Source organism: Lepisma saccharinum, chromosome 26, assembly GCF_977018435.1.
Source record: "Lepisma saccharinum chromosome 26, izLepSacc3.1, whole genome shotgun sequence".
Lineage (NCBI taxonomy): Eukaryota > Metazoa > Arthropoda > Insecta > Zygentoma > Lepismatidae > Lepisma > Lepisma saccharinum.
The window spans coordinates 43,664,194-43,688,461 of NC_139254.1; the positions used below are offsets into that span (position 1 = coordinate 43,664,194).

The 24,268-nt window shown below is 41.0% G+C and overlaps 1 protein-coding gene across 1 annotated transcript; it reads right to left on the minus strand.

Annotated features, from left to right (window-relative positions):
- Positions 1 to 1,468: 1,468 nt before the first annotated feature.
- Positions 1,469 to 6,672, minus strand: LOC145979509 (calaxin-like). Its single transcript, XM_083112449.1, has 2 exons — positions 6,283 to 6,672; positions 1,469 to 1,940 (listed from the first exon to the last, which is right to left on the minus strand). The coding sequence occupies exons 1-2, from the start codon at positions 6,610 to 6,612 to the stop codon at positions 1,644 to 1,646; spliced, it is 627 nt and encodes a 208-aa protein (XP_082968575.1). The 5' UTR covers positions 6,613 to 6,672; the 3' UTR covers positions 1,469 to 1,643.
- Between the last annotated feature and the right edge of the window lie 17,596 nt (positions 6,673 to 24,268).

Below are 24,268 nucleotides of genomic sequence, written 5' to 3' on the forward strand. Positions count from 1 at the left end.
ACCTTGCACTTTTAATTTTTCTAAAGATGCTTTTTACGCCCTTTGTTTTAAATTTTTAAGTAAGGATTTTAGATAAGGGGATAATTTCCCCGTATACATTGAAGGGTGCAAAATAGTCATACGTGCCGACGCACCCAACAGGTCTAGACCAATCAATGTGATGAGCCATTTACAGCCTCAGCTTTTAACCCAGTAAGAAAATTTTAGTTGTCAGACATGTGTTTATTTTAGCAATGGTTTCGCGCTGGGCACGTACAACGTGACGGGTGCAAAATAACGCACCCAATTTTTTAAAAATAAGGTTGAAGAAAAGTTACTAGCGGACGTACGAGGCCATGAATTTGGACTTTGATGTACTTCAAAGGTCACTATAGGTTACTTATGCACCATTTGTATAAATATCCTAACCATTTCCAAATATTGTTAATCAGTTCAATATGGTTTGTATATCTCCATGCTTATTTTATGTGCTGGAATCATAATTGCGATTACCTAATTATTTTATATAGTTATGACGTGATAGAGAAAAACTGATGCCTCATATGAATTCACAACATTTCAACTGACAAAGAACAAGTATTCTTCTTCAAGAAGCGTAAGAAGAGTTTAACCTTTAGACCGCCGAGCGGGTTTTCGAAAGTAGCCTCTCTCTGGCCGCCTCCTTTGCGCGCGATTTTTAAATTTTACACTTATTTCAGAAAAACGTTATATCTCGGAGACTATTTGAGTAATCTACTTCGGGTAACTTTTGTTTTGCAGCTAGAACATCGGGGCATCCAAAAGTGCAGGAATCAAAACGCCAAAGCCAATAAGAGTGGTTGGGTGGGTCGCGGCCCACAACTTTCAACGAAAAAAATCATTAAAATGGGGAGTTTTTCACATATTCGATATTGTAATGCACCCAGGAACATGAAATGACTTTCATTCTGTTGAGAAGGACTATTCTTTTAAAATAAGGCTAAAGTTTGCGGCCCCTTCCCAAAATAGCGGGGAAAGAGGGACAAATTCCCCAGTTTTATGATTTTTTCATTGAAAGTTGGGGGCCGCGTTCCACCCAACCCCTCTTATAAGCTTTGGCGTTTTGATTAATGCACCGTTGCATGTCCTGATGTTTTAGCTGCAAAACAAAAGTTACTCGAAGTAGATTGGTCAAATATTCTACGAGTTATAACATTTTTTGTCAAATAAGTGTACAAATTTAAAATTCGCGCCAGCTTCCATACGTAACTTTGGAGTCGGGGGGAGGGGGTCCTGGGTGGGTGAGTTTTCTTCCACATGACATTTCAAAGTTTTATCTCAACATCTGTCAGCGTTTACAACCTCACATACAAGTATGAAGGTCCTATGAACTTTTTAATCAGCACGATGTGTCACCAGTGACCCATCGGCCGACTACGCCTATATTTTCTATGGTCACATGTGACCCATTGACCGAGTAAAGGTTAAAAAAATGAATACCAGTGTAATTTGTTTGTCTTTGATAAATAATTACAGGGTCACATAACTTTTACTATTAGTATTTGACTACAGAAATGTATTTTATTAGATAATGCTTGCTGCAGATGACGTTAGAAAATTCTCGAGCTGTCCAAGAAAACAGCTCCGTGGTTCCTTGTTATTAAGCATTAGAAAGCTCGTGAGTTTTACATTTTCCCAGTTTTGGTGGTGAAGCTGGTGAGGAAGCAGTGGGTAGCCTTCCTGGAGGGCAGGCAGGAGCCCAGGGACTCCATCATGAGGTTATCCTTGTCGACGGTTGCCACGTAGTCCTCTCGACTGACGATGCCGTCGCGGTCCTGGTCCATCTTCTTCAGCACAAGGTCGACGAGGTCCTTCACCCCTTCGTCGCTCTCGTCGTCGCCCGACTGCTTCACCAGAGAGTTCCTCAGCAGATACGTCATCACCTCCTTCGTCAGGTTGCCGTCGCCCATCATATCGTACACCTGCAGGTAAAAGGCGTTTCTAAGAAGAGAAAAACTTCGCAAACATAGCCCGTGCAACAATATCGTACAACACCACTCGGTGTCGGGATCGAACCATAGGGGTAGCTCATAGCTACTCGCTTATGCTTAATCTTCATCTGCTGAGGTACCTAGATAAACGTTAATCTATACAACTAAAAAAAAAAAAAAGTAAAAAGTAAAGTGTTCCCCTGTGCATAGCACCACGCCATGAAGGCAATGACCTTAAAACTGCATCGGCAAGGTTAGCGTTAGAAAGAAAAGGATATTACCTTTCTCGTGTTCGAAGAGATGGTCAATAACTGTCCCAAAGTTAACTCTCACACACATCTCCCACACTGTCTCTTAAACTGTCTCTTAACTTCTGAACTACTAGCACTGTATTCCTATCTCCCTCTCCTTCTCACTGTCCTTCCCTCTCTCTCTCTCTCTCTCTTTAAACACAAACGTTCTCTCTTGGTTTTGGACTTTTAATCACTGTGTCATTTTTTTAAAAAAAAATACCAACGTTTCGGAGGCTGAATCTGCCTCCGTCTTCGGGGTAGCATGTAGTCTGTTAAATCATATGGTGTCTATAAATGGTTTCCCTGGAGGATTATTCTCTGTGGCCTAGGCCCCACCTCGTCTGTCGTTCACAAGGACCTCTATATACATTAAGTTGCCAGGGAGGATTATCAGTGGCCCAGGCTCCACTTCGTCAGGTGGCCACGTCAAGACCTATTTTTGTATGTAGGTTGCCAGGGAGGATTATTTTGCAGATACATATCCAACCCTGCTTTGGCCAATCAGCATACGAACGAGGATCAGTGTAGCACACGCACTGGGGGAACTGAATGTCCACAACCATTCAGGGTCTGAGAGTAACACATAAGCGGCACTGAAGGAGTTTTTTTTTTTCATTTTTCATTTTTTGGGGGGTTGATATCCTACTGCATCAATCCTTTGACAAGGTGGAGCCTGGGCCACCGCAAAATAATCCTCCCTGGCAACCTCCATACAAAAATAGGTCTTGACGTGGCCACCTGACGAAGTGGATCCTGGGCCACTGATAATCCTACCTGGCAAATTCATATATATATATAGTTCCTTGTAACCGACAGACGAGGTGGAGCCTAGGCCACCAAGAATAATTCTCCAAGGTAACCAATTATATATACCATATGATTTAACAGACTACACGTTACCCTGAAGACGGAGGCAGATTCAGCCTCCGAAACGTTGGTATTTTTTTAAAAAAAAAATAACACAGTGATTAAAAGTCCAAAACCAAGACACTGATTAGCTACAAAAAAACAACAAAAAAAAACGTTCACGTTCCAAGGCAAAAACCGACTGTCCAGTCCAAGACCGAACTTACATCCTCCAAAACCAGACTCCTCCTACTTTTCTCTTCTCCTTCTCTCTTACTCTCTCTCTCTCTCTCTCTCTCTCTCTCCTCCTGTAGCTGGAAATGCATTTTGCTGAAATAACGCATTCCTTCGTATTTCCTGCCTTCTACAAAGGTGAGTGTATCTCCTGAATGAGAGGTACACTACGATATACACTTTACAGGTCAGACAGTACCAACACCACCAAATAACCACACTCGGGAGTTCTCTTAGAGGCAAGACCACGGCGGACGCTATAGCTCTTTTCTGGGCTTACGGCGGGAGGCCTACATGCTGCCAAGGGAAATGGGGAAGCGACCAATCCAGCGCGATGAGAAACGCAGCAGTTTGTAGAAAGAGGTGCGCGTAGCATCTCCTCTCGCGACGTCGTAACTCTCGGCGCCACCGCTGTTGTTTGGTTGGTCTGCGGCATATTCCCCATCCCCACTTCCCTTGCGGGCAAATCCATTTCAATTCAGGCAGATTTGAGAAAATCTGTCAGGGTGATGTCACAGATATCCATGAAACTGAAATATATTATTCTAGATACAAAATTATGAGACTTTTGAAAATTTTTTAGGGTGGCTTTTTCGAGATTTTGGCTGTTCAAAGGGGGCTACCACTTAAAATTTCATTCATAGCACACCCCAAAAGCTGCATATAAAGTTTGTTGTATATGCATTTGAAAAGGCTTTCAATAAACTTTCATATAAAAAACAGAATCGAAATATCTTTAATAGTTCCTGAGAAACAGCTGTTTACAATTTTTGGCACAAAAACTTGTGAAAATTTGGCCCCAAACTTTGAAGCAGCCTAAGTCGTACAAAAATATATTTTTTTTGCAATACAAAAAAATATGTGTCTCATAATTTTGTATCTAGAATTATATATTTCAGTTTCATGGATATATGTGACATCACCATGACACCCCCTGCCTGTCTGCATTTGGAATAGGCCTATGCTGGCAACAGCATGTAGGTCGCCTGCCGTAAGACCAGACAAGGGCTATAGTAGAAAAGAATCTTCTGCTAACAACCCACTTAGTTTGATGAAACTTGTAGACATTCTCCAAGAGCTTTCAATCACAACCCTTGCCAATACCCCAAACCTATTGGTGGTAAACTAGCTGGCACCCACAAAATCAAAACTCTTTACACCCAAAACTAAAATGTAAAAACCACTAAACGCCACCTTACCGTAGTGCCCATGTTTCCCCCTCTTCTTCCATGGTTTATCCTGGGATAAATAATTCATCAATTAAATTCTGCACTAGTTATGTTGCAAGTAGTTAAACTTTGGAGGTTTTTACTGCCACTTCATTGCATGCGGCAAGGTTTTTTTTCCTCTAGTATGCTAAAAATCTCTCAGCTTTCCTTACAATCACCATGGGATTCGGGAGTGGGGGGAGGTCGAACGGGTCGGTGAACCCTCCCCCCTTGGAAATGGACATTGTTCATTTAAAAATACAAGAAAGCCGAAAGTTTGTTCCTCTTATTATTAAGAACAGAAATAAAGTTCATTTAGTTAGTATTAAAACAGAATAATCAAAGTAAAAAGGCATTGGATCGAAAACATTGAGTGAAAAGGTTATATTCTACCATCCCATCCAAAGAGCAAATGGTTTCACAGTTTTGAAAGTTCTAATAATTACAGTTGTAGGTGGGAGGCCAGACAACACACTTTATATAAAAAAAATCCCACTATCATTTAAAGCCTTTTCTTTAGTGAGACGTGCAAAGGTTAATATCAAAATGCATTCAGATACTAACTGCATAAAATGCAAAACAAATAATGGAAAATAGTTGTGTTGGTATTTACTCGTTTGGTGCATCGAGTCCTCATTTACATACTAATAATAATAATAATTATTATTGTTATTTCGAGTATATTATTGTATAATAATATTTATAACCGTGGTAATAATACTTATATTAATCGACTATTCAACTTTTATCATTAGACCGACCTCCCTTGGAAAAATGTCTGGCGACGCCCATCATGACTTTCACCATCTCTTTCGCCTTCTACATCGATAGCAGAACACACACACACTACGTGTGCTATTGTAGAGATCGAGTAACTGCATGTGCTTGCTATGGATGGACGCCTAAAAGGCCACGTTCCTCAGTGGCGTATTCTAAAAATTTAACCTGGTTCTCTGCAACAGTTCCTATTTATTGTATATAAATATTATACACCCCATCTAGATTAGTTAGATGCGATAGAAATAAAGCACCAACGCAGGAATGGAAAGTAAAACAAAAATAGGAGACCGACAGCTTCAAATCTTCTGGCAATTCTGAATTGTTCATAAAATCTCCCCTTTTTACCTAAAATAGACTCTAGATTTTCCTGAACTAAGAGAAATTGCCCCATCATGTAGCAACACTGCCTCTGCCAAGAGCGACACAGAAAGCAGGAAGAAGTAATCTGATTTCTCCTGTCAACGCTGTTTGCAGCGGTGAAACCAACCCCGCTGGGCAATTTGTTTTAAGATAGCCACTCCCTTAGACTCCCTCGACCTTCCTGGGTACCATCGGGGAGGAAACACGGTCGTCAGAAGAGTGCGAAGGAGAACGATCAGTGGTGTACATAAACCTGTATTTAAGTTCCTTATGTAATTTAGTAGCTTGTTTTAACAGTTGCAAAATATATAAAGATCGATTGATTCATCGATTGATTTGCTTTATTTTATTTTGCGATATTGCTCTCGGTTGAATAGTTATCGTCTTTTAAAAGTGTGAAGTGATACGTTGTTTACATCTCGTCCGGCCGCCATTACGCCTGCACACGTGATCTAGAGATCGCTTCTGATTGGTTATGCTACGAAAGATGCTACGGAAATAGGACGGATGCTATCTTTGAGAAATGCCATAACATTTCTCACTTTACACGGTAGCTTTTTGGTCATGGCATAAATGTTAAGGAAAATGCTTTCGTCTAAAGTATCCTCTCACCTTGAAGCAGAAGTCGACCTTCTCCCTGTAGGTCCCCCGCAGAGAGACCGACAGCCCCTTGGCCCACTCCTTCATGCTGATGATGCCGTCGCCGTCCTCGTCCCACACGGCGAACACCCGGTCCAGGATCATGTCGTCCGTCATGTCGAAGGCGCTGTGGAGGATCTCCTGGAACCTCTTCCTCTTCATGTCGCCGGCGCCCTTCGTCAGGAGGCAGTGGATGACCAGCAGAGCCTCCACCTCCTCCTGGCTGAAGTGCGTCTCCCTGGTCAGCAGCTGCACCAGACGGTAGTTCTTGTTCTTGAAGCGGATCGCTTCCAGAGGGTCCATGGCACCCTTCCTTTAATATTTCTTTACTTTCATTTTTCGTTTATGGTCAACAGAATGCGCCTTGTCAGTTGCTATGGATGCATGCTTCTAGATGCGCATTGTCTCATTGTTAGATCACAACAGAGGATAGATACAATGTAGATCTTGAACTAGTTGTCGCGGGCCTCCCCGATGGCGCAGTGATAGCGTCGTCGCCTTGTAATCAAGGTGTCCCGGTTTCCATACCCGGTGGAGGCACATAGTGGTTCGGATCCCACTTTAAACTATAGGTCCAGTCCCGATTAGCCTTACTGAGCATAAAGTGGACTTAAAACACCAACTCAACAACAACAACTAGTTGTCACGGACTAAGAAATATAGCAACAAAATGCCGCGTCTTGATCAGCAACTAAATGTCAACTATATCACTTTTGATACACCCTGTCACGTTTCCTGCGTTTACCGATCGTTGGCATTTCTAGCAGAAACCACGCGTCGTGCCGCTGTAGACAGAGTGAGCTCCGAGTTGGGTATAGCGGAAGACAGGTAGTGCATAAGATAATGGAGAATGCACAAATTTAACACACCACTACTCAGCGGTTGCTCAAGGGGGAGATCCGCCGTGCCATGGCACTACCTCGCCTAAGTATTGTTAAATTACTATATTGATAGAATCTTGCAATCGGTCAAGCTGACGTGACGACCGCCCCAACCTCCTCACTGCATCGCCAGCTGTTTCGTTCGTGCCCTCGCGAGGCAACAGTCCGTGCCGCGGAAGAGCTAGCCTAGCCCATGGACCTAACCAAGTTGACACACGTGCAGAGGGTTGAAGAAGTCTCAGCGGGGAACATTTCCACCATGATCCTGGAAAAAAGTGGCGGGGGGAGGAGTTAGACCATAAGACACCAGCAGTGCCCGTTTTTGCTTGGCACTGCTGGGGAACTTTCGCAGTGTTGACACAGTTGCCACCTTCAGAGATAAGTCTCTAAATACGACTTATTTCTAATGAATTGTAAGACCCGTTGAGGAAGTAATTTGTGAGAAAGGTACTATCTAATTTTCTGCCTACTTTTGGAGAAACGAACGTAGTATTTTTCCAAAGTTAAATGAACATTTTGATAATAGATGGATGCGCTTAGAGGGCCATCCAGACTTTTTTAAAAATATAAAAGTAAAAAAAATCCTATGGTGATGCGAGTTTCCTTTGGCATTTCGACAATTTCTTTTTACAACAAATGTCTAGGATATTTCTCTTCCTCTTGTAATTGTTGTGTTTTTAGGGAAGTGTCCGTGGACTTCCGCAGAATTTTTTCCAGGGAGGGGCAAGCAACGTAATTTTTTCCAGGGGAGGCAAAGGAGGTACATTTTCCCCCTTAATAGTGATGGCCTCTCAAAAAACACTATTTCAGTCTGAAATTATCATGTTTCTTCAACTAATTTATAATAATTAACATAAATTATTGTGACTGAAATGAAATTATGTATGAAATGTATAATTTTTAGGTGGACATTAATTTTCCAGGGGCAAGCCGTGGCCCCCCTTGCCCCCCCTTCCGGACGTCCATGGAAGTGTCCTGTAGTGTATAAAAGATAGGTTAGTGAGTGAAGATGAATCGCATTAGTGCGTTATTACCTAAACACACTGTTTTCCACGTTACCAAACCAGGATAAACATCTTGGTCAGTGGCGTAACCTCAAGGAGGGGACGGGGTGTGCATTGACTTTTTTCGATTTTTTGATGACGTTGGCACTGCCCATCATAGTTGCCGCCGGCCGCCACTGCCACTATACCTCGTATTTTATGTTTTATTCACAAATTCCGGGTACTTTTTGTACGTAGTAGTGATCCACCAAGCTTTCTGAAACCTCGGAAAATAAGCGAACTACAGGTTTAACAAGCGACACTAGCGCCACTGCTCCCGCTCCAGGGTTTCAAATGTCTTGGTGGATCTATAGTATAATCAACACCACGCTTACAAAACCAAAAATAATATACTTTTTGTACAGAAGAAGCTTCTTCCAGACACCAATAAAACACGTGGAAGCCAGACCGAAACGTGGCAACAGCGTCTGCCTAAGCGCCTCTCTGCTGGCTTCCATTCGCTCCTCGCTGGCCACCAGACGACTTTCTCCTCGTTTCTCATTGGCAACGAAACTGTCGAGCAATCGTCAGCACGTGAAACGCGGTTTAGCATCTACTTCAGTCAGTGGCTGCAATGTATCATATTACAGAGATTATATATGCTATCAATTAATTATCTCCATCTAAATTTAGCATAAGTAATTCGGTCTACACCTGTGTATATCTGACTGTCATGCAATGCGTATATTAGAGAATCTCTTATAATTCCGCCATCGTAGGAACCGGTGACCATTTACAGCACAGAACTGTTATTTTGACAAAATCCTGTTTCCCTGCTGGCTGCTTTGGGGAGGTGGATTTTGAACGTTGCCGCTTCTTACCCAAGCATTAGGCCTAATTGCTTGTTTGACCGCGAGTGCCTTCGTAGGTAAACGCAGCAACAGAGGGTCACTGCCATAAAGGCGGTCCCTAAGCCGGGTATAAGGACGACGGGACTGTATATACGTGTTGCTTAATAACCTGGGTATGTCTCATAGGGGGAAATTTCCTAGTAACGCGACAGTTGAGTGAAAGAAGGGGCACGTCAAGGATTTCTACGCAGCAAGTATAAGAATAAAAAGCCAAAATTCATAACATGAAGGCAGGGTATTAAAGATATTGAAACTTCAACAAAAATTAAACCACCATGAAAGTCTTGATCTTGATATAATCCAGGTAAAACTGAATGGAAGTTTTTTGCCCTGGAAAAGATCTGAAACATTTAAGCAGCGGTGCATTCTCCATGTTATCGCCGGAAAACGAACTTTTCTCGATTATATTTTTAAAATATACAGGGTGTTTCTGTGACCGTGTTACAGACTTGCATGGATGTTGGAAAGAAACAAACGCAACGAAATGAGATTGGGAGGCCTGATCCGGAAATGCCACAGTCAAAAGTTACAAGCCAAAACCCTCGAAGGGCAGGCAACCACGCACAACGCGGAGGGGAACCATAAAAAATGTCTTTGAAAGTGGAAAACAAACACAGAAGAATCACTGTAGTGGCTTTAGTGAGTAGTAGCTGAAGCCATTATTACAGCAGTTGTTCAAACTGACGCCCCCCTGTCTCGATACAGGCATGACAGCGTCGGAATAAGCTCTGTCGCATCCGCTCTAATATCCCAGAAGTCATTTGGACCAGATCACAGACGGCAAGGATTCTTGCCAAGAGTTTCTCTACATTACTCACAAGTGTTTCGTAGACAACACTTTTGACACGACCCCACAAAAAAAATCAAGTGGGGTCAGATCAGGTGAACGGGCAGGCCAAGCAAGAGGTCCGCCTCTTTCTATTCACCGCTGAGGGAAGGTTGGCGTCAGAATATCACGATCACCAGCTACTAAGTTGACTGGGACCCCATCATGCTGAAACCACATGCGTTGACGAACGAGAAGTGGGGCATGTTCCAATAACTCGGGGAGGATGTCTCTCAGAAACACAGTGTACACTGGTCCAGTTAGTCGTGGCGGTAAAAGATACGAACCTATTAAATGTTCACCGAAATGCCCGTCCACATGTTTACAGCAAATCTGTCTTGCTGGGCCTTAGCGATTTTGGCACGAGGATTTTCATCGGCCCATAAACGGCTATTGTGACTATTCAGCATCCCGTCTCTCGTGAAACATTCCTTTCAGTGAAAAACACACAGGCATGGAACTGGGGGTCGATCATACAGCGCTGCAGTAACCAATCACTAAACACGGGGCGGGGTGCGAAATCAGCTGGATTCAAGACATGGACACGCTGTGGATGGTAAGGGTGCAGCTGCTACTCCCTCAGAACTTTCCAAACAGTCACAGCCCGTGCACTAATGGATGGTTGTCCTTCCACCCGATCCAGCACTGCTTCTTCAAAGTCTGGTGTCCTTGCAGTTCTTCGTCCTCCTTGCTCGTGGAATTGAGGTCGCACTTGCCCCGTTTCCCGTAATCGTTGGAAAGGTTTGGGAAACATGGTGTGCGCTGGATGTCTGCGCCGTAGATATGTGGTCCGATGCAACCTTTATACTTCCCTACAGTTCCCATTTGCTCGTCCATACACAAACACCATACCAGCCAGTTCCTCTACCGTAAACTCCATTGCACTGATTGCAGCCACGACACCCGTGCTTCTAGACTGCACACGTCGAGTTTGACGTTACGTCCTCTCCAGAGCATGCGCGGTGGATTCTTTACCCCCTTCTTTTTACTGTTCCCCTCCGCGTTGTGTGTGGTTGCCTGCCCTTCGAAGGTTTTGGCTTGTAACTTTTGACTGGGGCATTTCCGGTCCAGGGTTCCCTGTCTCATTTTGCTGTGTTTGTTCCCTTCCATCATCCCTGCAAGTCTGTAACACGGTCACAGAAACACAGGGACGTATATTTCAGGCTATCTAGGCTATCTGCGAAGCCTGAAGCCTAGAAAGTAAAATACTGAAGAGAAATCTCTTAGAAACTGTGTGAATTAAGCTGATTTGAAAAAGAAGATAATTGGGATTCTGAAGTTGGCAACCTGAATTCTTAGGATTTGGCAACCTGAATTCATAGGAGTTGCAACCTGAAATTGTAGGAGTTGCAACCTGAATTCTAGGAGTTGCAACCTGAATTCTTAGTAGTTGGCAACCTGAATTGTTAGAAGTTGGCAACCTGAATTCTTAGTAGTTTAGCAACCTGAATTCTTAGGAGTTGGCAACCTGAATTCTTAGGAGTTGGCAACCTGAATTATTAGAAGGTGGCAACCTGAATTCAGATGGCAACGTGGCTTCCTTGAAGACGTCAAGAATGAGTCTAGTCTTCTCCCTTCCTCCATAGCCTAGGACCAGGTGTCATAATGAGATAGTCCAGGTTTTAGACTCAGCATGCGCCACTGCAGAAATACCCTGTATATTTAACTTGAATACAAGGTGTGGCAGAAAATAAAGTAATGAGACTTTTGGGTGTAAAAAGCACCTGGACCGGAGCAGACTGGAACGGCATTCGGGTTCTTGGATGTTTCGAATCTTTCCTTTCAGTCTCGTCACATATGGCAACGGGCCGTTTTGAAACTGTTTTATCGTCGGTGGAAGATCTGGGATGTCCTGATCGTCACCTGCCGTTGACAGATCCTGTCTCCCGGAACTTTTGGAGTAATTGTGCAACTGTCACATGCGACGCTGAATCTCGTTAACAATTTAATTCACACTGAAAAGAAAAGAAACTTATCAAATTAAATGAACCTAAACGACCCGTTGCCATATGTGACGAGACGGAAGGAAAGGTTCGAAACATTCACGATCCCAAAGGCCGTTCCGGTCCAGGGGCTTTACACCCATCTTTTAACTCTCAGGTAAGGATTTTAGATAAGGTGATCACCTCTTCCCCAAACAATTGCATGAGCACGCCACTGTCTACGCGAGATACGAGAGGCCAGGAAGAGCTGATAAAGCGAAGCAAATGGCAGGTGAATCGGAGTGGCAACATTTGATATTTTAAAGGAGATTGTGATTCTCTCAATTATTAAGTATAATAATGATGAAATTCATTACAGATTTATTTGGGTGTGCACGTTCTAATGCACAAATATGCAGAAGCCGCTACTGGACAGAAATATCATATTTCGCATGTATTTTTTTTAAAATGATTCTTTAAAGAGCCTGCAAAGCTGCCATTCTATATTGGAGCTTATTTTACTTGATAAGCGATAAGTGATTTATTTTTGCCAATTTAATCCTTTTTGGACTGTAGTGCAAATTTAGAAACGTGTTCTCTTAGAGTTTCTATCTTCTTTTTACGCTGGATGGGGGCCTTAGGGAGGCGCACAGCTGGTTTTTACAACCCTGCCTCCACTGCAGACCGAACCTGGGAACCCTTCATTACAATTACAAGGGTTAGCCACCAGATTGTCAAGGGGGGACTCTAGCCCATTCTGTCTCAGCTCGCCATCCTGCAAACTCTTATCTACGTGGGTCGTTCAATATATAAGTTTCCGTATGCTGTAAAAACTTTTATTTTTAAGATACATTAGAAAACTATACATACATGTGTAGGAGGATCCTTCCTCACTTCTCCACATAATCCCCATAGAGATTCAGGCATTTGTCCCACCGTTGCACCAATTTGTCCATACCCTATGCAAGAAAATCAGGGCTCTGGCTATTGAGCACTATTCTCACATTCCGCTTCACTTCTTCATGTGTTTCGAAACGGTAACCTTACAATCCAGACTTTAACGCCGGAAAAAGATGGAAATCACTCGGTGCTAAATCGGGGCTGTATGGAGGGTGAGGCAGCCGTTCCCACCCCAATTCTTCAATTTTGTGGACTCAGATGGACTGCTGAGTGGGGGCGAGCGTTATCGTCAAGAAGAATGACACCAGCTGACAGGAGACCTGGTCGCTTATGTCAAATTGCGTTTTTCAGTTTATCCAATGTTTGACAATAACGGTCAGCATTAATTGTTCTTCCTCGTTCCAAAAAGTCCATAAGCAGAACGCCCCTAGCATCCATGCTTCTGAACTCCTTATGACGCGAGCCCGCGTTTTCGGAACAAGCATTTACTTTTCGCCCTTGAGCGCATGCGCCTTCACGTCTGATAACGAATCGATTGGTGTTCCTTGTAGACGAAGGATGGCGCTTGTCAACCATGTGCTTCTTTTTAATGGCATTGCTTTATACAATATTTTATTGCACAGGGAAACTTATATATTGAACGTCCCTAGTAATAGCCTGTTGGACACTATATATAAATACATGAGATATTTTAATCATTTACATTACAGAAGCAAACACGCACACACACGAGGATATGTAGGGAAATGCATGACAGAACCCCTAGCAAAAATGTGGAGAAATGTACGAGAGCGAGGAGGCCCCTTGAGGAATTTGATGCTGATGGTGCTGCTATCACATTATATTGGAAGTTAGATTTAATCTTAACCTCAGAAATTATGTCTGAACAGGATAGATGAATAATCAGTGCTGCAAAAGTAAAATTTTAGGAAAGACGATCGTCAACAACAGAAAAGATATCGGAACTCAAAAAAGCCTTAAAATTTACACAGTACTTGTTTACGTCACTTGCGATTTTCACAATTTAACTGATCTATTGTTGTGAATCTGGTAAAGAATAATACATAATAATTCCGCTCGACTGCACTTTTATTTTTATAGTTGTTATTAACAACTGACTCTTCTTTATTTATTTTTTTGTGATATCATACTTTTCCATATGGCTAATAAATATGGTCCTCTGTTTTATACGTACACATGTATCGAGAAGAAGAGTTATTACAAAAAAAAAATTCTTCTGTTTCATGTCTCGCAACCTCTAGGGCTTTCTTATTTTCAGGAATTATAATTTTAAAATCGTTGCTACAAAAAAAGGACTAAAATACGAGGGAAAATTACGTTATTTTATTTATTCATTCGTGTATATTTAGTGTCAAATTTACCCCACGCTCCTACTTAAGGTGGTGAAAGAGGTGCGCATGGTTAAGGCTTAATGAATGTTACGTTGTAAGTAGTAATAAATCTTGTATAAATCTACTGGGAACCTGGAAATTACAACGTCTTTCCACGAAAAGAAGAAATGCGAAAGGAATAACCATGGAAGTACGAACAGGGTGGTTTTCGAAGGCGTAATCAGTAATCTCGAAAGGAGGGGTTACGTATGTTTTTTAGTAGTCAGCCCTCCCTTTTCCTGACCTTCAAAGTTCTATTTTTTTTGAAGGAATATTGAGCCAAGAAAGGGCATGATAAGCACACAGGTCTTTAGTTCGACTTCAGCACATTGTGTTACAATAATTCATTAGGATTACAATACGAATTTCAAAAGTTCATTCTTGTGAGCGGTTTCCTGAATAGCTAAAATCGATATAACCGATGTTATATTCAAATTATTACCTTTTAGATATTTTTCATCCCTTCCTCTTGTCATAGACTGTATTAAAACCATATGTAAGAGTATAGTGAGAAGTAAACTAGAATATGCGTCTATTATATGGTCTCCTTGTTACAAATTATGAAAGTAGTCTAGAAAGAATTTTAAAAAAGTTTCAAAGATATTTATATTTTAAAAAATATAATAAACCACCACAAGGACAACGCCCTACAAAAACCTACTTTAGGAATTCAATTACGAAACTCTTAGCAATATAGGCGAAAATTGTTAGATAAACTTATCCTGTGCAAAATAGTAAACGGCATATTAGATAATAGTTTATTTCTTGGACAACTTCAGTTTAATATAAGGAAGAATAGAAATATTTTCATCGCTGAAATTCCAAAAACCAAAAAATTTAAGAGTTGTCCGATTAATAAAAATTGTGATATGTATAATGAAATTATAATTAATTCCATTCTTGATTTATAAGAAAACATTAGAGTCAATTCTGAAAGTACGAACATGTGAAAATTAATACATAATCACTATATTTATACTCAAGATTATATTATTTTTTCTTTTTCTTTTTCTTTTCTTATCCTAATTTTAAACTATTCTGTGTGTTTATACTTATGTAATGAATACTATTTGAGAATGGATTATATACGATATATATTGTAATTGTAGCTGTATTGTAACTTTCTAATTACTAGTCAGTATTATTATTATGTACACCTTCTGTCATTGGAAGATTTGCCTCTGTTGAAGATAATGATAAATAAATAAATCATTCATCCTCATCGTCTCGATTAGCCAAGAGTGGAAGAAAGCGACGTGAAATGACTGAAATACAAATTTAATCTAATATAATTCATCTAATGTACTAATAGCACCTCTCTTTATATTTTTTTTCCGACGGCTATGGCTACTGAGCTTCTCTTGTCCTCGCTCCCCCTCGTTCTTTCTCTTGTTCTATCTCTCTCTGCTCTTCTTCATTCCTCTATATCTATCATTCTTCTCCTCCTTCTTGTTTCTTTTCCTTCTGTCTGCATTTCTCTTTCTATATTTATTCCCGTGTCTCTCTATTTATTCCTATCTTCCTTCCTTCCTCTTGCTTTTCATTTTCTCCTTCGAGTTTCTTTCTAACTTTTCTTTTCTTCTTTTTTCACTTCTTTCATCTGTTTCTATCTTTATATTCATCTTTCTATTGTTCCTTATCTTTCTCTCTTTTGTTCTTTATTTCATTCTTTCTACATTTACTTATCTCCCCTCTTTGCTGTGTATTCCTTTTCATCTCCATTTCTTCGGCTATCTTTTTTTATCTTTCTCCATTTAATGCTATGATTCTATCTGTATTCCTCATTCCCTGTTTCTCTACCCCTTTCTATTATTTTCTCTCAACTTTTGTCTTTCATTTTTTCCTTCTCTTTCTCTCTCTCTCTCTCTCTCTCTCTCTCTCTCTCTCTTTGTAGCCCTCCCTCTCTTTCTCTCTATGTGTGTCTTATGTGATACTCTAAGGGAGTTTTCAGACCTAAGCGATAGCTTGGTTGATAGATTGAGTGATTTTGAAAGGCTAGTCGGGAGTGGAGTAGGATCCGAACCACTAACTATGTGCCTCCACCGGGTTTCGAATCCGACCCCCTTGATTACAAGGCAATGACGTACGCATTTAGCTCGGAAACGAGCCAATCAACAGCAACGTTTCACACCGTGGATGCATGACAGGCCTCACTAGCGTGTCGCTTCGGTGTGAAATCTCCTTAGGAAGCTTGCAGACCGAACCGACAAGCGATCTGGAAGCGAACGTCAGCGGTCAATACAACTTTCCGAACCGAAGAGACACGAGAAGCTGCACTTGTCGTTTGTAGCAGCGGCGTATACTCTGGGTCATCTAGGTAATCGCAGATGACCCGGCTGTATTTCTTTTTTTAAAAAATAAATATATATATATATTTCTTCGCAATATTCTTCCAAACCAATTTCGATGCATACATTTCTTTGCTTCCAGCGCGCGAATGCTTCCAACCGTTTGCCGCTGAATGTCCGGGAACCTTTCTCCAGCCGGTGGAATGACTTCAGGGAATCTCACCCTGACGTCATTCCACCCGCTTCCCTTACAACCCTTGGCGAGGAGGGAGGAGAGGAAAGAGGGGGAGGAAACACTGCTTCTCAGGCGCGGTGATTCCGTGCCCAGGGTAAGCTCCTTCTTGTGAGAGTCCACCGGTCGCACTCTCAACCTTCAGAGCCTTTACCGTTCCCTCCGCTGAACTAGGGAAAACGTACCCGGTAGAGTGCGAAGAACAGGAAAATTGAATAACATGGGCAAACCAATTCGACGCTAATTTTCACTTTACATTTGCTTCTGTCTTGCTGATTTCTGTTACTTGAACATAAATTTATCAAAAGGAAAAAGCTTAAATATTGAAGATGAAGCAAACTAAATTAAAATTCAAAGCTTAAGCAATTAAAGCACCTATATGCTGACTCCCCCCATCTTTGTATTTACAAAAATAGTAATTGTTTCTCCTCTCTAATCTTCAAAAGCAGCGAGAATACTTCCTTCACGGAAGTGAATATATTTTAAAGGGAAAGATATCAAAAATAAATTTTGTATATATATATTAGTTAATTTAAGTTGCTATATTCCGCCTCTTTAGATTAATAGTGATGAAGATGAACGAATTAAACATAAAACGAAAAAAACACATCAGGCACGTAGCCAGGTCTCCACTCCTCCCCGAAATCCTACAAATATCTAATTTATAAAGTGTATAGTGGTAATTAATTTTACTTCATTAGCAGGATTAAACGCCTTGCATAACACGTTGTAATAATCTGAGATTCATCTTCAGGACTTCTAACCTCACTGTTTCAACTTTATGTGGCGGCTGCTAATAAGGGATGATCCCCATCCCGAAATAAAATTCTGGCTCTGACCTGCAATGATTCGAACTTTTAAAACCTGTCATTTCGAGCTCGGAAAGGGATTTTTTTTTTAACATTGAGAGAAATTCATTCTGAGCCAGGAACACAACAGAAGTTTGGCACGTGACACTGAATGCGTGTAGTCGTTGGCTTCGTGCTGTGCTTCGTGTTTATTATTTATTTAGGTGTTAGTGTTTGTCGTGATAGTGCTGTGTTAAAGGGTAATGGTTGTGATACAAGATTTGCTGGTGAAACCTTTTGGAACAAGATCTTTTCAGGAGAAGTTGCAAATTGTTAATACAGGTAGGCCAGTGTCATCGCTTGAACTTATTTCTACACACAAAGACAAAAATCGGGAATATGTGAGGCATTTTCGCAAGCAAATTATGACAAAACACCATGGTTGACAGGAAGTATAAGTGTTAATGAGCTTTGCTTTTTTGTTGGCCGTGCTTACTTTTCGGGGCTGAAAAGAATGTATGGACTCGTGGCGGATACTGTAATCTTTGCAACGCTTGTGCCAAACATGAAAAATCCAAAAGTCACATAACTTCCTTTGTTAAGCTGCAATCTTTCGCACAGACACGTATTGACGTGCAACTGGACAAACAGCGTGCTTTGGATGTGGTACAGCACAAGTAATCGGGTCCTGGAGTAAGTTGAATTTTGCACTTAAATTAATATTGCGGGTTTTTATTTCACTAGTGCACGTCTTTCATTTTATATTCCACATGTTGTTTTTTTATAGCTTTATAATACTGTCTTGTTTTATTATTTGAAATTCTACACGTATATTAAACTGCAATAACGAGAATTAATTGATTGTGGTCGTAGCAATAAGACAAATATTCCGACACAATATTCCTAAATCCAATATGGATCCTGACATAAATTGCACGGAAACTTTTGGAGTTTGAGGATCAAGGGTCGGAGATTACCCACTCGTTAGAACCAGCATACGCCACTGGTTTGTAGTTGGGACTTGGCGAGTGGGCCGTTTTCTCAGTGGCATTCATCATGTAGATTCGGTCTGTTGTTCGCGATGCGCTGGGAAGGATTGCCGATAGAGTTATAGGGCCAGTGTCTCTTGTCACTTCCGCTTGAATGCCCACCTGTCGCTCCGGTCTGAAATCTCCTAATAACTCTGGCAATTTCCTACCAAGGGTTATTGGTGGAAGGGCTACCACTATCTTAGGGGAGGATATGGTCGTACCTCGCCGCCCTGGACACACACGCGAAAATGCATTCAAGACTAACATTAATATGGCGATGGAGAAGTGAAATTATAACAATAACAAAAACAACTTAACGAAAACAGAAAGCAAAAATAAGTGAACCTTTGACACAGATCGAAGTAATGAACCTTCAATGCAGAACTCTGACCAACATCTGGAGTATGTGCTTGGCAGCCAGGCAATGATGACCTTTGGCAATGTCGCTCGTTAAGATTTCAGGGGCTCGTCAAGTATCTGAGCGCTCAGCGAACAACGTGATCGCAAGCTACTTGACGGCCAAATAGGCATTCCTCCGTGAGCGCTGCGCACTTGATCGCTGAGCGAACTTGAACCTTGCTCGCCACAGGTTTGAACCACAGAATATAGCGTTTTTGTGTTTCGATCTCGTGAGGCAAAGAGAAGAAGAGGAAAACTGTATGAGGATGGCGGGGTGGCGACCAATGAGGAAATATTTATGATGAACTGAACGGCTTGCGATATAGCGTAATTAGAGAGAAAGTTCAAGTAACAGAAGGTGATGTAATATTCCAGTTTTTGTAATTGTATTAAAATGTAAGTGTTTCTTTTTTTCAAATAATAAATACTAAATATACACCGTAGTTTTGGAAAGTTGTGCAAGGGTGTGAAAATGAAAATTTCGACAGTTTTGCTCACATCAACTATTCCATTTCCATAATTAAGAGCTTTTCAAACACCGAAATCTTGTCCACTCGACGCCAGCCACATTGATCACAGATTATTCAAAGGCACTGATATTTTGATCAATGAGCAAACAGCGTCAAGTAAATGATCTGTGTGCTAAACGAGCGAAAATCTTGCTCAGCGAGCGTCGCTCAGATACTTGATGTGATATGTTCAGTTCCTTTTCTAACAACACACTTGCGATTCGAGCTTTCTGATGCGACATCTGACGAGATATTTTGGAACTAATCTTTGTAGGGATGCTCTGCTTCGCCATGTCGACGCAAATTGAGAAAACACAGGAAAAGTACAGTCACCTGCAATAAAGATCGGACAGCTAGATCCTGAAATAGTCGCTTCCCTGAGGTGTTATGTATGTTGCCTAACTCTATGGCGATTGTAATAGCAAACTTTAAATGGAAACTTATATCACCGCCGTAGATTAAGGCAGAGAAGCGAGTATTTCTAGGTGCCCCATTTTTATTGCGGCTGACTGTACATTGATTATTGAGCTAAGATTTATGTCAAGGGGGCTTAAAACTAAGGACAGCCACCCGTTAATTGATATCATTCTTCTGTTGTTATCTCAGGATTGCAGAGGCGTAACGTTCATGTAACAGGTGTTACGGCAGGTAACAGCAAAATGTAAAGAAATTAAAAGGTTTTTTTTTCTCAATAAAATAACAACATTGTTAAATAAGTTAACCGACAGCGTTGCAGTTGAGTGTATATTGCAGAGGTATTTTTGCTGCAGCCGACAAAAGCGAAGAGACAGGCAGTTCCGCTACCCTCAAGAGGCAACAGGAGGAAAGGACGCCAATGCAAGGGAACAGCGGGGAAAGACTTCGAGGAGGCAACTGTGCTAGGGGTTTATTCATATGCCTGTTTAGGGGCCCTGCTGCCGCTGCGGCCTACCGGATCAGCAAGTGTTGTCACATTGGATTTCCAGAAAAGAGCTAAATCCCGCCTAAAACGGGGATACTATTCTCTGAAGCAACAAGAGCTAGACTGCAAAGCCAAAGCTGGATTTAACTACAACTGAGACCGTTTAGTAATAGACGAAAAGATAAGTACTTTATGCGATTCGTGATTTGGACAAACCTTGCTCCAAAAAACTAAGTTGGCAACAGTAGTACGTACATCTGGACTTCCTCCCACCGCTGGAGGAGGGGAATTCTGTCGTCTGCTTAACGCAGAAACGTCAAACTGACCCGAATGTGTGGTTCTTCTTCCCCTTTCCACCTCTTTGCAAAGAAACAGAGATGGTTGACAAGGCTCGACTACTATTCACTGGATTTTCGCGGTAACTCTCTCATGAGTGGTAGTTCTTTGTAGGAGTGATTGTGGCTAAATAAATCATTGAGCGGATTGGAAAAAAAATCCAGATCAGAGGCAGTAGGGTGGAGATGATAACGTCTGATGGCCGATAACACTTTTGAAAAAGTCACCCCACGCCACTGCAGGATTGCATATCAAAATATGATATTCATCTTTACACTTCGCAAATATTTTCCCGACTTCAATTCACTCAGGTGATATGTTTTGATTGCAATATATCAAGCACTGCCACCAGTGGTGTAGTATTGGAAAACTCACCTTTGGACATAGGCTTTATGAACCCAGATTCTTTTAAAACTAACAACATTTCTCAATTGACGAACCCTTTGTGAAATGCATACAACATATGAACAAAGGTAAGAAAGCGCAAGATTGTGATTCTAAATTTAATCGATTCTAATGGCACGGTCCGTGGCTAAATGCTTTCTAATAGGAAGAACTGAAGCCGAGAAAAAAATTCAAAGCAGGAATGTAAAAAGAAACTGATTTAATAAAATGTCACTTTTTCAAAGACCGTTTGTCTTTTATTTTTAGCAATAAAAATCTTGAACGCCATAAATCATTTATTCCGAGATTAGATCTAAAGGTGTGACCATTGATATTGCTGTCTTTTCCACGTGAAAAATGTAATTCACCGCCACTATAGTTATTCACGAAAATGGCTTGAAGCGAAGATAAATTAACAAAATGAATCGCTCCATCACTTGACGAGAGGACAATTTTGACGCCAGAAATTTACATGGCCTAGAGACGAAATCCGACCCTATACAATAAGATGCACAAGGGCCGGATTAAGACGAAATTGGGCCTGATGTTTGAAATCTTCAGTGAACAATAAACACAACGACGTTATAATTACGTCATAGCGCAATGAATAATAGTATGATAACTGTATGATAAGTAACGCTGTGTCTAGCCGTCCGATCTTTGTGAGTGTCCATTCATCAATTTCATATCATCACTCATCCTTATCTCCGCAAATTAGCCAAAAGTGGCACAAAAAGCGAAGTAAAATAAAGCAAGTATACACAATAACAATCAACGTGCAGAACATGACCTATGAGTCTGTGTTTTCTGTAAGTGACTCGCTATTGAGGGCTAAATAGTCCAAAGAAATTACATTTGTTTCATGGTGATTAAACAAATTGCCTTGTTCTCTAATAGAAACCATTAAATTATTACATACCGAGTGGTCCAAAAGTTCCGAAACGGTCACATATCGTGAGAAATACACATCGAACTGGAAAATGAAAATATACATGTTTAATAAGTGAAAAAAGCTATTCAATGATATCACACTGGGGTTGGGGCGGAGGGGCAACTGTGAAATTTTAAATGGAAACCCCATTTTGTATTGTAGAATCGGAAAGAGGACTTAATTACGAGTCCAACGAGCTATCAGCCATCCTCCTAGCTCAATTAGGAACGGAGACGATTTTAAATTTAATATGGTAGAAACCCCCCCCCCCCCACCCATATACTCTATTGAAAGGTCTTGACGTGCAGATTCCGAATCTGCAATCGCTTTCACTCTAGCTCAATTAGGGGCAGAGCGCCCCTTTTAATTTTTTTGGGGTTTTATAAAATTTTCACCTTTTTTATTTTTTTCTCTCTCTCTCTCTCTCTCTCTCTTCGAAAATTTAAAATCGCCATATCCCCGTTCCTAATTGAGCTAGGAGAATGGTTTGATAGCTCGTTGGACCGGAATGAAGTCCTCTTTCCGAATCTACAATACAAAATGGGGGTTTCCATTTAAAATTTCACAGTTGCCCCTCCGCCCCAACCCCAGTGTGATATCATTGAATAGCTTTTTCACTTATTAAACATGTATATTTTCATTTTCCAGTTCGATGTGTATTTCTCACGATATGTGACCGTTTCGGAACTTTTGGACCACTCGGTATGTAATAATTTAATGGTTTCTATTAGAGAACAAGGCAATTTGTTTAATCACCATGAAACAAATGTAATTTCTTTGGACTATTTAGCCCTCAATAGCGAGTCACTTACAGAAAACACAGACTCATAGGTCATGTTCTGCACGTTGATTGTTATTGTGTATACTTGCTTTATTTTACTTCGCTTTTTGTGCCACTTTTGGCTAATTTGCGGAGATAAGGATGAGTGATGATATGAAATTGATGAATGGACACTCACAAAGATCCATGCCCATGCCTCGATACGAACCCGGGACGTGTACGTTGAATATGAGCCCAAATATAGCACATGATAGGCATTACCTATCCACTCTTCACCACTGGCATCTTCAGAACAAAGTCCTTCACCAGAATGGGTCTAGGAAGTTTTGGTGCAAGAAGATAACAAGGTTCGTGTTTAGATTCGTGTTGAAGGGATTGCAGTTTCCTCAAAATCCATAAAGTATATATAGAGTATAAATTACTTCATTTAGCTTAAATTATATTTTGCACAAACAATCAGTAATTTGGCTAGATATAAGACATAGGCTGAAGGGACATCTTCTGGCGGTACAAAAGCCAATGCTGGAATCATCTTACATTTTAAAGCAAATTCCTGATCTGACCCATACAACTCCTGGAGTCCTTCTGATTGAATATTTCTCCAGACACTCTGGCACAACAATACAGAACAATACATTAGTTCATAGCCTGTTTCTCTTTATATAGCTAATTACTATCTGTGAAAGTGAAAGGCATAAGTGAAAATGAAAGGCACGCCCACGCCCATCCAATTGAAATGTCTATCGAATGTGCACCGAAACTTCCGTGCACCGAGACTTCATGCACCGAAACTTCCGGATCCCCACCAAAATACATTCAGCATCTAGGGTATCTTCCATCTTGCGCAACGGTTTAGAGAACCCAATTATTGATGTATGTCGGTTTAGGGAACGATGCCATCAACATGGGCGTCCAGAGCCCCCCCCCCCCCCTTGGCCCCTCTGGAAAATGAAAATCAATCAAAAATTATGTATTTTTCACATATAATTTCATTTCAGCTACAATAATGTGTTAATTATTGCATGAATATGATAAATTCAAATTTAAGCAACGTTTTTTTTGAGGGAACAACACTATTATTGGGGAAAATGTGCCTTACTTGCCCCCCCCTGGAAAAAAATACTTTCCTGGCCCCTCCCCTCCCCTTCCATGGCCATCAATAACAATAATCTCAAAAATTTACAAATTCTACATATTCACAACTAAAAAAAAAATCGTTATTCTATCTACAACGACCTGATAAAACTGTAAGACTTTACTCATCCTTCCAGTATGAATAATATAGTGTTATGCACAGACAAATAAAAGTATTTAAATTATCCATAAAGAAAAATGTCTCCCTACACAAAGAAAACCGTCACCAGCGCTCGTTTCACTGGTCGCACAGTATCTTGGGGGCCTAAAGAATAGAGTTACTCGGTTACCGCAAAGTGTCTGTAGCCTACTTCTCGGCTGTGAAATAGTGGTGTGTCGGTTTAGGAGCCCTATGTCAGTTTTGGTGACTTTTCTCTATGCTTGGAAAATTGACAATGAGTATTTTCATCCTGCATGTTTTTAGGAACGAA

What these genes read in the sequence shown, in the direction of transcription:
- LOC145979509 (XM_083112449.1), bottom strand. Translation starts at nt 6,612, where the DNA reads ATGGACCCTCTGGAAGCGATCCGCTTCAAGAACAAGAACTACCGTCTG. An exon ending in AGGTCGACTTCTGCTTCAAG is followed by an intron (nt 1,941 to 6,282) that starts GTGAGAGGATAC and finishes TTTTACCTGCAG; the next exon opens with GTGTACGATATGATGGGCGA.